At 40.0% G+C, this 13,243-nt stretch overlaps 2 protein-coding genes across 2 annotated transcripts in view; one reads left to right on the plus strand and one right to left on the minus strand.

Moving 5' to 3' along the window:
• LOC109920160 (inositol 1,4,5-triphosphate receptor associated 2-like) overlaps nt 1-5,721 on the minus strand; it is a 95,945-nt gene extending 90,224 nt beyond the window's left edge. Inside the window, exon 1 of the mRNA XM_048607345.1 lies at nt 5,679-5,721. The gene's annotated coding sequence lies outside the window, so the exon portion shown is untranslated. The remainder of the gene's footprint in view (nt 1-5,678) is intronic.
• The window catches only part of ctr9 (CTR9 homolog, Paf1/RNA polymerase II complex component), a 65,549-nt gene continuing 56,636 nt past the window's right edge, over nt 4,331-13,243 (plus strand). Inside the window, exons 1-3 of the mRNA XM_048607346.1 lie at nt 4,331-4,440; nt 5,784-5,889; nt 12,045-12,143. Coding sequence (XP_048463303.1) covers nt 4,331-4,440; nt 5,784-5,889; nt 12,045-12,143 — 315 coding nt within the window. The remainder of the gene's footprint in view (nt 4,441-5,783; nt 5,890-12,044; nt 12,144-13,243) is intronic.

Raw genomic sequence — 13,243 nt, forward strand, 5'->3', positions numbered from 1 at the left:
GGCGGTGCTGAGCTGCCTTATTGAACGCTGCAGTCCACCTGCTGTGGGTTGATCCACAATGCTGTTCTGGATGGAATTCCACGATTTTGACCCAGCGACAGTGAAAGAACAGAGATATATTTCCAAATCAGGATGGTGAGTGGCCTGGTGAGAAATTGCAGGTGATGGTGTTCCCATGTATCTGTCCCCATGTCCTTCTAAATGGAAGTGGTCGTGGGTTTGAAACATGCTGTCTGAGATTCTTTGATGAATTTCTGTGGTGCATCTTGTAGATAGTACACACTGCTGCTACTGAGCATCGGTGATGGAGGGAGTGGATGCTAGTGGATGTGGTGCCAATCAAGCGAGCTGCTTTGGCCTGGTTGGTGTCAAGCTTCTTGAGTGTTGTTGGAGCAGCATCCGTCCAGGCAAGTAGGGAGTATTCCATCACATTCCTGTCTTGTGTTTTTGGGGAGTCAGGAGATGAGTTACTCGCTGCAATATTCCTAGCCACTGACCTGCTTTTGTGCCACTGTGTTTATGTGGCAAATCCAATTGTTTCTGGTCAACGGTAACCACCAGGATGTTGACAGTTGGGGATTCAATGATGATAACACTATTGAATGTCAAAGGGTGGTGGTTAGATTGTCTCTTCTTGGTGATGGTCACAGCATGGTATTTATATGGTGCAAATATTAATTGCATGAATGAGGCTAGGGAAATATGTAAAATACAGATTATGAAAGATATTTTGTGTTGGTACACACTGTAGAAGGCAGAAAGAGCACTGCATTAATAAATAGTTGAAAATTTAGGAGAAAGAGAAGGAAGAACTGAACGTATCATGAGAGAAACAGCACTAGACAGGCCAATGGCCTTAAAGGCTGACAAGAGCCTGGGACCCGATGACCAGAATCTTAAAAGAAATGGCTGCAGACATAACAAATATATTGGTTGCAATCTTCCAAAAATCTTCCTTATTCAACATCATTACAGTAGTTGTAGTTGTCACATTGCCGTTGTGTAAGTTTGCTGTCTATAAATGGCTGCCTCATTTCCGGCATGACATCAATGATCTCACTTCAAAACTATGTTAATTGGCTGTAAAGTGTTTTGGAAATATCTGGTGGTTCTACAAAGCACTCTCTTTCTATTTAAAATTCCTTAGATTCTGGAACTGCCCCAGCAGATTGGAATTACAACAAATATATCTCGACAAGTGAAAGGAGAGAGACAGAAAGCAGAAAGCATTAGGCCAGTTAGTCTATATTTGTCGCTGGAAATACTGTAATCCATTACACATAGTAGTGGCAGGACATTTAGAAAATTATTATCATCTTTGGTTTCTCCTCATGCTCAAAGATGGCCAATTCTTGCACATCATTTATTGTGAATTCTAAAGGAGCTGTGGAGCCTAATTGCTGAACTGCATGGCTTTTCTTAACACTAGCATGGATGAATTATCTGCTTTTATTGGAATTGCCGTTTGTGTTTTTCTGCATGTTTTGTTGTTCTGAGGAAGCCAGGCCATCACTTGAAATTGCATCCCTGGTAGTTCTTTCTTGCGCAATTTTCTCTCAATTGGTGGTGGATTTGGCGCATTCCTGAGGTTCACCTTTGAGAAGTCCTTGAATCTTAAATGCGGCCAACCTAATTGAAGTGATGTAAGGTGTATAAGCTGTGTGTCCAGTGACTGTTTACTTTAATCAAACAGAATGTTCCTTTCATCATTTATAAAGGCATATTATAGACCAAACTCAAACAGCCCTTGCCTGGAAAACCCAAATGATGAGGTGAGATGTGATTCAGACAGGACAACTCTTGCTGAACAACCCTGAGTGCACTACTGGCTACATTAACAACCAATGTAAGATAATCAGTTGAGTTCATGATTTATTTGCATTTACTAAAAATGACCTACTTTCAAGCATAGAGAACCAATTTCCACAAACAACAGGAGTACATTCAAGCCTTGCATCTTTTTTGATATATCTAGGAGCTTGGGGAGCTTCTGGTTCTCAGTTGATTTGTCCATAGGAAACACCTCAGTCAATCAGAGTCCATTTGCCAGCAATTTTCACCCTTTTCCCCTGTAATTGTTGTGATTGTTTAAAATTTGGGGCTCTTATGTCCATTGCAATGAGTGTAAGATATTAAAACTCAGCACTTTTCAGTGATATTCCAGTATTCTAGTTGTGGCTCAACCAGAGCATTATAGAGTTCCCTAATTTTGTACTTGCTATCTCTGCATGTGAATCTTAAGATGCCATAATGTTTGCTAGCTGCTGTCTCAAAAGTGTTCAAAAGTCTATGAATTTGCATTTCCAAGGACCCTCTGTCCCTGTGTGATTTAGTCTATATTGCATTCCCTATCACTTTAGCTAAAAAAAAACTCAATTCTAAATTAAATTCTATCTGTCACTTGTCTGCCCATCCCATTAACTCTTGTTGAAGTCAACTGGTACTATCCTTACTCACCAGGGACAGAATGTCTGAAATTCATCTATTTGATAGTTGTCCATTTTGATAAAATAGAAAGCACAAATAAAGAGATTAAAGAAGACCAAATAAAGAGACAACAGAATGCTGTGATGGAGGACTCTGAGCATTCTTGAACATCAAACACAAAACAAAGTTTGGAGGTAAAGCAAGTAATTTAAGGCAAATGGAATTTTGGGCCTTTATTGCAAGGGGATGGAATATAAAATGGGGATACATGCTGGAACTGTACAGGGTTGAGATGACATTTATACTTTGGTAGATAGTTTTTGTCTCTTCATTGAAGGAGGGATATACTTCAATTGGAGAGAGTTCACAGAGGATTCATTAGATTGGTTCCTGTGTTGAAGAGGTTGGCTTATGGGGAAATGTTGAGTAGTTGGGACCATACTGCTTGAAGTTTAGAAGAGAGAGATGATCTTATTGAAACATATAACAGCTTACATTGTAGCTGCTGAGAGGCAGTTTCCTAACATTGATTTTAAATAGCTTCTCCATTAAAGATAGAGAAGAGGTAGAAATTTGTTAGTCTTCCGAATTCTGTATCCCAGAGAGCTGTGGAAGCTGAATCATTGAATATATTCAAAGCTGAGACAGATTTTTAAATTACTGGGGAAATCAAAATTTAAGAATGATACTTGGACTGCAGGGGTTAAGTTATGAGAAGGGATTATACAAATTAGGCCTGTTTTCTCTAGAATTTAGAAGGTTAATGGGTGATCTGATCAAAGTCTTCAAGATATTAGCAAGAAAACTATTTGCGCTGGTTAGGGATTCTAGGATGAGGGGCCATATCATTCAGGAGAGACATTAGGAAGCACTTCTACACACAAAGGACGACACTGTCATCTATGTACTGAAATTCCATGAGCGATATCAGTGTCATTTTCTTCTTGGATTTCAACCAATTGAGTTTGCAATGTTTTCTGTCCATCCTGTACATGATGTCCACACCACCAGGAAGGTGAAGAATATGGCAATGAAGATGGAGAAAAAGAAAGGGCGAATATACATCCCAGTTGATTTCAGTCTTGACCTCGAAGGTTTCTTTTATATTACCATTAGTGAGAACATGCCAGCTGAGATCTCATTGAATGGAAGAACAGATTTGAAGGATGAATAGATTTTCTCCTGTTCCTATATTTCTAATGTTGGCCTTAAAAATAATTTAGAAAAAGAAACTGAACAAAAGTTTCTGAAAAATAACATGTTTCACCCTTTCAAATTAGGTATGTTGTATAAAGAACAATCTCCACAATCCATATGTATATATTTCAAAATTCTAGAAACGTGCCCCAGGTTTTTGTGGAGTGCTGAAGCCTTCAAGTAAAATGTTTAACTTTATAACATTCAATAAATATGAAGTATGCTATTTTTAAAAGTAATAATTAAACCCAGAGTTGAAAATTTACAACAATCTGTCTGCAAAGTACATATACAAACAATAATTCCAATTCACTGTAGGCTTGCACATATTTACAGGAATTGGATTGGTGGCCTAAAAACAATGGGTTATTTTTATCACAGTTCCAACTGAATAGAAGAACATTATGTTGAAGGTTATGGGTGATTGAAAAACACACAAGCAAATCAAGTTAAAATTTGTCAAGTATACAGCAACAGCAATATAATAAAACATTCCTGGGTGCTTCACAGGTGCATTATAAATCAAGATTTGACACCATATCTCAATGAACAATTTTGGAGCAAATGGCCATAAATCATAGTCAAAGACATAGGTTGTATGAGTGTTCTCAAGAATGAAAGAGAGCTAGTAGCCATGGAGGTTTAAAAAGGGAATTCTAGAACTGAGTGCATAATAGTGGATCCACTAAAATCAAGGATTCTTAAGATGCCTGAATTGGAGGAGCACACCCTTCTTGAAGGTTCTAGAGCTGAAGAAGATGAGAGGAACTTGAAAGCAAGGACGAGAGTTTTAAAATTCACTTGTTTTACCAGAAGGTAATTGAGTACAGGCATTATACATAAATTTAATTTGGCCTGAGTAAGATCATGCGTAGCAGAGCTTTGAATAACTTCCAGTTTAGGGAAGGTTGAATGTGAAAGGTAGCCAGGAGCGCTTTGGAATAGTCAACTCAAAAGGTAACAAAGGTCACCTGTCATAGTTCATTCTTGAATTGTGATAATTGCATCTGGAGTAGCTCCACAGGCTCAGTGTTACGACATGGATGTAAACTCAAGGAGCCACACAGGGATATCACACTCACAGCATAGGCGGCACGCTGGCTCAATGGTTAGCACTGCTGCCTCACAGCACCAGTGACCTGGGTTTGATTCCACCCTCAGGCGACTGTCTGTGTGGAGTTTGCACATTCTCCCCGTGTCTGCATGGGTTTCCTCCCACAGTCTAAAGATGTGCAGGCTAGGTGGATTGGCCATAGTGGCCATGATGTGTCGGTTATAGGGAAATGGGTCTGGGTGGGATGCTCTCAGAGTTGGTGTGGACTTGTTGGGCCAAAGGAGCTGTTTCCATACTGTTGGGATTCTATGATGATGAAATGTCATTCTGTTACCTGTTTTGCTTACGACACTGCCTGAGCCTCCAATTTGAGAGACTGAGACAACGACATCCAGCACTTCCTCTGGCAGTTCACTCAACATACCACCCAATGTGTGAAAAAGTTGCCCCTCAGGACCCTTTTAAATCTTTCTCCTTTCACCTGACAGTTATGCCCTCTTGTTTTGAACTCCCCCATTCTAGGGAAAAGACCTTTGCTATTCACCTTATCTATACCCCTCATTATTTTATAAACCTCTACAAGGTCACCCTTCAACTTCTAATGTTCTAGTGAGACCAGTTCCAGCCTCTCTTTATAACTGAAATCATCCAGTCCTGGTAATGTCCTTGTAAATCTTTTCTGCACCTGCTCCAATTTAATGATATCCTTCCTGTGACAGGGCGACCAGAACTGTACACAGTACTTGAAAAGTGGCCTCACCAATGTCCTGTAAAACCATAACATGACATTCCAACTCCTATACTCAGTGGTCTGACAATGAAGGAAAGCATTCTCAAGGGGCTGAATGTCTCTTGTTTATAAAGTTTATAGGTCACAGGCAGGAAAGTAGAGCTGAGACCAAGATTTGATGTTACTGAAGTTTAGAGCAAGTTTAGGAAGCTGTAATGGCCGCCATCAGCTTCTTCTACTGAGTGCAAACATTATTTTTATCTTACGTACAGCTTTTGTCTTCACACACATACATGGCGGAACCTCCCACTAGAACTCTCTCACGTGATGTCAACCCCGCCCCCACCCCACCGTTACTCCTCCCCCCACGCCCAGCGGTTTCCGGACCCCGCGCCCTGCCCCGGAAGCAGACTCTGGAGCCAGGCAGGCCGCGATGCTGTCGCGCGGATCCATCGAGATCCCGCTCCGGGACACGGATGAGGTGAGAGGCCGGTAGCGGACGGCGAGGGGCTCCGGAGCCTGGGAGGGGGAGGAAATTACCGCGGTGCGGGACCAAGCTCGGGAATCGGGCGCTGTCTCGTCGTCTGTCGGCCGAGGCTGTACCCCGAGGCCTCGCCTGCTGTGGCCGTGGGGACTGTGAGAGGTGCAGGGGTCACTGATGGAAAAGGAGCGGTGAGGGACCCGGGTCCTGGCATTAGTTGTATTCTCAGTTAATATCAGTAAGAACAGTTTATAACGTTGTCGCTGTCAAATTGTTGTTTGAGTAATCTTGGTTGCGGGATCTTGCTGTGCGTATGAGGAGCAGGAGAGTCGATGTTATGGGGCGGGACCCTTCACCGGGACTGGGATTGCCCCATTTCTGAAGAAGGGTTCCGACCTGAAATGTCGACTTTCCTGCTCCTCTAATGCTGCCTGACCTGCTGTGTTCCTCCAACTCTCCACCGTATTGACTCTGACTCCAGCATCTGCAGTTCTTGCTATCTCCTTGCAGTGCGTCCTTTGGTTGAGGGATCTTCACTGTGTGCTAGTTTGCTGTTTGGATCTTGCTGTGCGCTACTTGGCAGTGGGATCTTTGACTGCCTACCGAGTCCCTGACACGTTTCCTAGTAATAAATCCTTAGTAGCAATAACTGTTCATTGCTGTAAGTGCTTTGGGATGTCCTCAGGTTCTGAAAGATACTTAAGGGTTTCGGCCCGAAACGTTGGCTTTTCTGCAACTCAGATGCCGTCTGACCCGCTGAGCTTTTCTAGCCTCACACCTATAGACTCTGGCTTCCAGCATCTGCAGGCTTTATTGTCTCCATGTCAAGACAACATGTTTCTCTTATTTTTGTTGTCTCCATGATCAACTACTTCATCTTCATGAACTTTGGTTCATTCAAAACTGCTGTCCATGCTCAAACCTATTACAGTGATGTCCACCTTACCAGTTTATAAGCCTAGAGACAAACTCTTAAAAATGAACTGATTTGGTGTAGAAAGCTGCAGTTGGTCATCGTGTTTTCAAACGTCTATCAACAGACCAACTTACGGCAGGTGTAGGCCACTTCACCCCTAGAGCCTGCTTTACCATTCAACAAGATCACGGCTGACCCGATTGTATCTGAAGTTCACATTTCCACCCGTGCCTGATAACGTTTGGCTCCCTTGTCGATTAAGATGCTATCTACCTCTGCCTTAAAAATACTCAGTTACTCCATTTTAACAGCTCACTGGGGAAGATAGTTCCAAAGATTTAAGAACTACTGAGAGAAAAAGGTATTTTCATCTCCATCTTAAATGGAAGATCTTTTATTTATGACTCTTAGTTCTAGTATCTCCTTCAGGAAAGAACATATTTTCAGTATCTATCCTGTCAAGTGCCCTCAGGATTTTATATCTCAATGCAATCACCTGTTTTTCTTCTAAACTTCATTGGACACTGGGTCAACCTTTCTTCATCAGATAACTAATACCTGGGATGGGATTTAAGTGAGCATTCTCTGAACTGCTTCTAATATGTTTATATCCCTTTTTAAGTAAGGAGATCACAACTAAACAGTAGTCTGATATGGTCTCTCCAATGGTCTGTACAACTGTAGCAAACATTCCTACTTTTATATTCCCTAATCACTTGTTATTCCAATATAGTAACTTTGTGATTTATGTACCAAGATATTCCATTCCCTCTGTGCCTCGGGATTTTACAACCTTTTTCAATTTAAATAATATGCTGCCTTTCTGTTCTTCCTGACAAAGTAGAAAGGTTCACATTTTTAAAATTCTGTACTCCATCTGCCAAAGTTTTGCCCATTCACTTAGCCTGTTTGTATTCCTTAGCAGATCCATTATGTCCTATTCAAAACTTACTTTCCTACTTATCTTCATGTCATAGGTAAAGTTAGTAACCGTACATTTGACTCCTTCATCCAAGTCATTTATATAAATTGTGAGTAGTTGATTCATGTGGTATTACATTTTTGTGTCTTGCAAGCCTAAAGTGACCTATTTATGCCAACTTTGTTTCCTGTTAGGTAACCAATTCTCTATCCTATTATGCTATCCCCTACAGCATGAGCTGTTATGTTGCTTAGTAACCTTTAATGTGACATCTTGTTCAATGCCTTTTGACATGCAAGTACATTCATGAGTTTCACTTTATTCACATTGCAGTTTTCTGAGAAAGTAACAAGCAAAAAGTCAAATATGATTTCCATGATTTATTCAAACTTTCAGTACAGTCAGGCTGATATGCCTCAACTTCCTACACTATATTCCCTTATATCCAAAAATGTACCAACCACTGTCTGAATAAACTCAATAACAGAGTATCCACAGCCCTGTGATTTAGAAATTCCAAAAGATTCATAACCCTCTGAGCAGTGCTCCTTCTAATTTTCTTCTTGGCTGCACAAGCACCTGAGGTCCATGCATGGCAGTGACTCCCAGAAGCAGAAGTCAGTGACGCCAACCCCAAAATGTAGATTCCCCAGCAGAACAAAAGAAAACTTTCCTGTCAAACTCTTAGAAATTTTACATGTTTCAATTGACAGTTGGTTTCTAAGCCTCATCAGTGAGTTGTTTGATCTATAACAGGTCACAAATCTCTAATAGAAACAATATTATTTTACCTGACAATGCTTAGGTTTCTAAACAAAATAGTAGAGAAAAATACTGTGGATGCTAGAAATCTGCAATAAAAATCAAAAATGCTTGTAGCATCCAACAGCATCTTTGGAGATAGAAAGGAAGTTAACGTTTCAAATCAGGGTGCGATGAAAAGCCAGAGGCCAGAAATGTTAACTGTTTCTCTTTCTACTGATGCTGCCAAACCTTAAGTATTTCCAGCATTTTCTGTTTGATTTCAAACAAAAGCTACCTGTTGTGACTGCTGAATCCGCGTGTCAATTTTATGATGATAACTGAACAAAAGTAACAACATTAAATTCTTTGAGTTTCTTTTGATTTTTTTATAGTTTAGTCTTTTTATTAGTTATGTTCCTATACCAAAGAGTGGACTTCTAACTGACTGTGAGAGCCCAATATTTCCTTATTGGTCAATTAGAAAGCACAACAAAAAATACCTTATGCAACCTGAAGCTAAAATAATGCTGTTGTATCCTGAGCATTGCAAGCATACGTTATCTCTTTAAGCACTGCCAGATATGGGACCGGTGGGCAAGGAGGGATCAACAAATCCTGGAGATACTGGTATTGCATTGTTTTGGTTGGCACTACAAAGATCAGTGAAAGCATTATGTTCTTAGGACACTAGCAACATACGAACTTGACTCCAAGTGAGGGAGTAGAGAAACCAACGTAAGATTTTGTTGTGGAGTGTAAGTGGTCCTTTGCTCAGCAGCCTGTCCTCGTTGGACTCGATGAAACCAATTACAGTACCTCAAATCTAGTAGCCTTGGCAGTGAGGTGTGCCAAATGTCAAATATTTCGATATCTTGGGTCAAGCAGTTTGGGCTGTTAGCAGTTCAGGTCAGGTTGGATGAGGTCAGGGGTGGTTTGGAGCACAGGATAAAGTGGTAGGAAAGCAGCAAAGCCTATAACTAATCTGAAGTCACACTGCACCAACATTGTCCACTAAATTATTTTTAATATTTTACTCAATCAGACAATGCTGGAATTCAGGTGGCTGGGTTTGAGGTACTCAATCTGTAACAGGTAATTCTGCTATAATGCATGTTTCATTAACACAAATTGGCTGTAACGTGATTGATGAATATGGATGCTGTTTGGATAACATGAACTTTCTGTTGTACAAGTATAGCGATTTTCTATAGCGATTTTCTATAGCAATTTCCCTTTAACACGATTTTCTGTAGCATGAGGTCACACGAACGCAACTATCGTGTTATAGGAGAACTACCTGTAATCATTTTTAGTCCCTTGGTGGGAGGTGAGGAAAGAGACTCATTTTCTGGTGGTGAACAGATGAATGCTTTACATAAAGAAAATTCTGAGATTTGTGCATACTATTTTAAGATTATGAGTGAGACTTATTTTTATTGAGGAAATACATCTGGTCATAAATTTGCAAGGAATCGACGCTGGGTCCGTTTTTGTTTGTCATTTTATATAAATGATTTAGATGAGAATATAGGAAGCATGGTTGGTAAATTTGTGGATGACACCAAAATTGATGGCATAGTGGACAGTGAAGAAGATAACAAACAAATCTTAATCAATTGGGTCAGTAGGCTAAACAGTGGTAAATGGAGTTTAATGTGGATAAATGCAAGGTATTGCATTTTGTTAAAATAAACAGACAAGACTCCTACAATTAAAAAGTTGGATCTTGGATAGTTTTGTAGAACGGAGACCGAGGGGTTCAGGTACATAATTCATTGAAGTTTGCATCACATGAAAAAAAGGTGGTTAAGAAGGTGTTTAGCATGCTTGCCTTCATTGCTCAGACCTTTGAGTAGAGGAGTTGGGACGTTATGTTCAGTTGTACGGGACTTTGGTGAGGCTTCTTCTGGATTACTGTGTCAAGTTCAGGCCACCCTGTTATAGTAAGGATATCATTAAGCTGGAGAAGGTTCAAAAGAGATTTACCAGGATGTTGCCAGGAATGGAGAGTTTGAGTTAGAAGGAGAGGCTGGATAGACTGGGACTTTTTTCACTGGAGCGTCACAGAGGTTGAGAGCTGACCTCATAGAGGTTTATAAAATAATGAGGGGTACAAATAAGGTGAATGGCAAGTGTCTTTTCCTTAGGTTGCGGGATTTCAAGACTAGGGGGCATATTTTTAAGATGAAAGGAGAAAGATTTTTAAAACACAATAGGGGCATTTTTATTTTGCAGAGTGTGGTTCGTATGTGGAATGAACTTCAAGAGGAAATGGTAGCTGTGGGTACAGTTACATTTAAAAGACATTTAGATAAGTACATGAATAAGAAATGTTTAGAAGGATATGGACCAAATGCAAGCAGTTGGGACTAATGTAGTTTGGGATTATGCTTGGCATGGACTGGTTGGACCGAAGGGTCTGTTTCCATGCTGTATGACATTGTGAGCGGACATATCTGCATTGACTTACCACCCCTCTGCTCCCAATCTACGTTGGCTCCCTGTCTGCCAATGTATAAAATTTTAAATCCTTGTTTTCAAATCCGTCCATACCCCCTCATTTCCACTATTGGTAATCATGCCTTCAGCTACTTAAATCCTAATCTCTGGATCTCCTTCCTTAGATCTTTCTGGTTCTCCTCTTTTTCTTTAATACTCTCCTTAAAACCTTCCTGTTTGGCTAAAGTTTTGGTTACCTGTGCTAATGCTATTTATGTGGCTCTGTCTCAAATTTTGTTTTATAGTCAATCCTGTGAGGCATCTTGGCATGGCTTACTATGTTAAAGATGCTATATAAATGCAAATTATTGTTCTCTCTCACTAAACTATTGCTTACCTCCTAATCTTTGAATGATCAGCTTTCCACGTTTCTGTGGAGTACTTTAGATGTTTCCGTAAATGCAAACTGTCATGAAGAATTATACCCTCCTGAAATTTCAGCTCTGTTTTTTACTCTTAAAGATAACAACATCAGAATTTTCAGAGTATCCTGTACTTAATTCAGATTTTCTGCCATTTCTGCCTCAGTTAAATTATTTGAGGAAAGCACTTCTTTCTGAAAACCAAGGAGCATAAAGTTTGGCCTGTCATTTTATTTGAGCATTATCTCTCTTGGCAGAGTTATCAGGTGCTAGGTAGTTTTTAAAAAGTGAATTCACAAGATGTGGCTGATGTTGGTCATGTTGACATTTACTGTCTGTTCTGAATTGCCCTTAATGAACAGCTTGCCAGGCCTTTTCAGTGAGCTGTTAAAAGTCAAACCCATTGCTGCTGATCTGGAGTCACATATAGGACAGACTACCTAAGGACAATAGATCGTGAACCAGATAGGTTTGTGACAATACAGTAGTTTTGTGGTTGCTACTACCATCTCAGCTTTTTATTTTTCAGATTTTATTTAGTTGATTTTAAAGTTTCCATCTGCTTTTTAAACACACGGCCATGGATCTTTGGTCCGGCCTCTGGATTATTATTCCTGTAACATAATCACTGTGGCACCATTATCCACATTAATTGGTTGTAAGGGAATGACGGATAACTGCAGCTAACCTAAATTTCACTGTTGTTCCTTAGGTCATTGAACTTGATTTCGACCAGCTACCAGAAGGAGATGAAGTCATCAGTATTCTCAAGCAAGAACACACCCAGCTCCACATATGGATGGCCTTGGCGGTTTGTATTTCAATATTTCTTAGAGATGTGAAGCAGGACAATTGTAAATATCCAGCAAAAATCTAACCATCGATCGAATAAGATAAATTTAGTTAAGGGGCTGTAACTGTAAGGCTGGCATCACTTGGTTGAAATGTTCCTGGTCTAGTTGAGACGCCTCTGAGCTAACCAAGGAAAGAAAGGGTGGACATTGTGGAGGCTATGACCCCAAGCTTCTGATCTACCTCGGGTATGGAGGTAGTGGTAGCGGATCAGAGGTTTACAAATGGCATCTGTTTGAGAAAAGAAAGATAAACCTGTAATGATAGATCAGTCAGGGTAATAGTGGTGGGGAATCTTACAGAATCTAAGATAAATTAATTGTCACTTGGAAAATTATGGATTCGTAAATGACAGTCAATGTGGAATGGGAGATAGTTGTTTCTTATTGAATTGTTAAAGGAAGCAATGGAGACAAGTGTGATTGTGTTAATTTTTGAAAGACATTTGATAAAGTATCACATAATTTTGTTAGTATAATTGTAGCTCATAGGTTCAAGCGCAGTGTCAGCATGGATACAAAATTAACTAAGGGTCAGAAACTAGAAAATGATGGTGAATGGTGCTTTTAACACTGAAAGGGAGCATACAACAGTGAGACCCAAAAGATTATGTTTTTTCTTGTTTTTATTAATGACCTAGACTCTCATGTACAGGGCGTATTTCAAAGTTTGCCGTTTGCATGATGTTTTCAAATATTGCAAACTCTGAGAATGATAGTAGCAAGCTTCTGAAGGGCAAAGATGGGCTACTGAAATAGACAGACACATGGCAGATGAAATTTAACACAATTATAAAGTAAACATATTTTTGGAGAAAAATGTGGAGAGGCAACATAAACGCAATGGTTCAATTTTACAGGGGGTGTGGGAACAGAAATGTAGGTATATGTTCACAAATCTTTGAAGGTGGCAGCTCAGCTGTCAAGAAAGCACACAGGTTCCTTAGCTTTATTATTTGAAATAATATGCTTTTGTAAAAGGTGTATAAGGATCTTCGTAAAGCATCGATTATACCCCAGATGGAAAATTGTGTTCAATTTTGACGAAAACCTTTAAGTG

The sequence above is a fragment of the Rhincodon typus genome, chromosome 17, assembly GCF_021869965.1.
Source record: "Rhincodon typus isolate 14 chromosome 17, sRhiTyp1.1, whole genome shotgun sequence".
NCBI lineage: Eukaryota > Metazoa > Chordata > Chondrichthyes > Orectolobiformes > Rhincodontidae > Rhincodon > Rhincodon typus.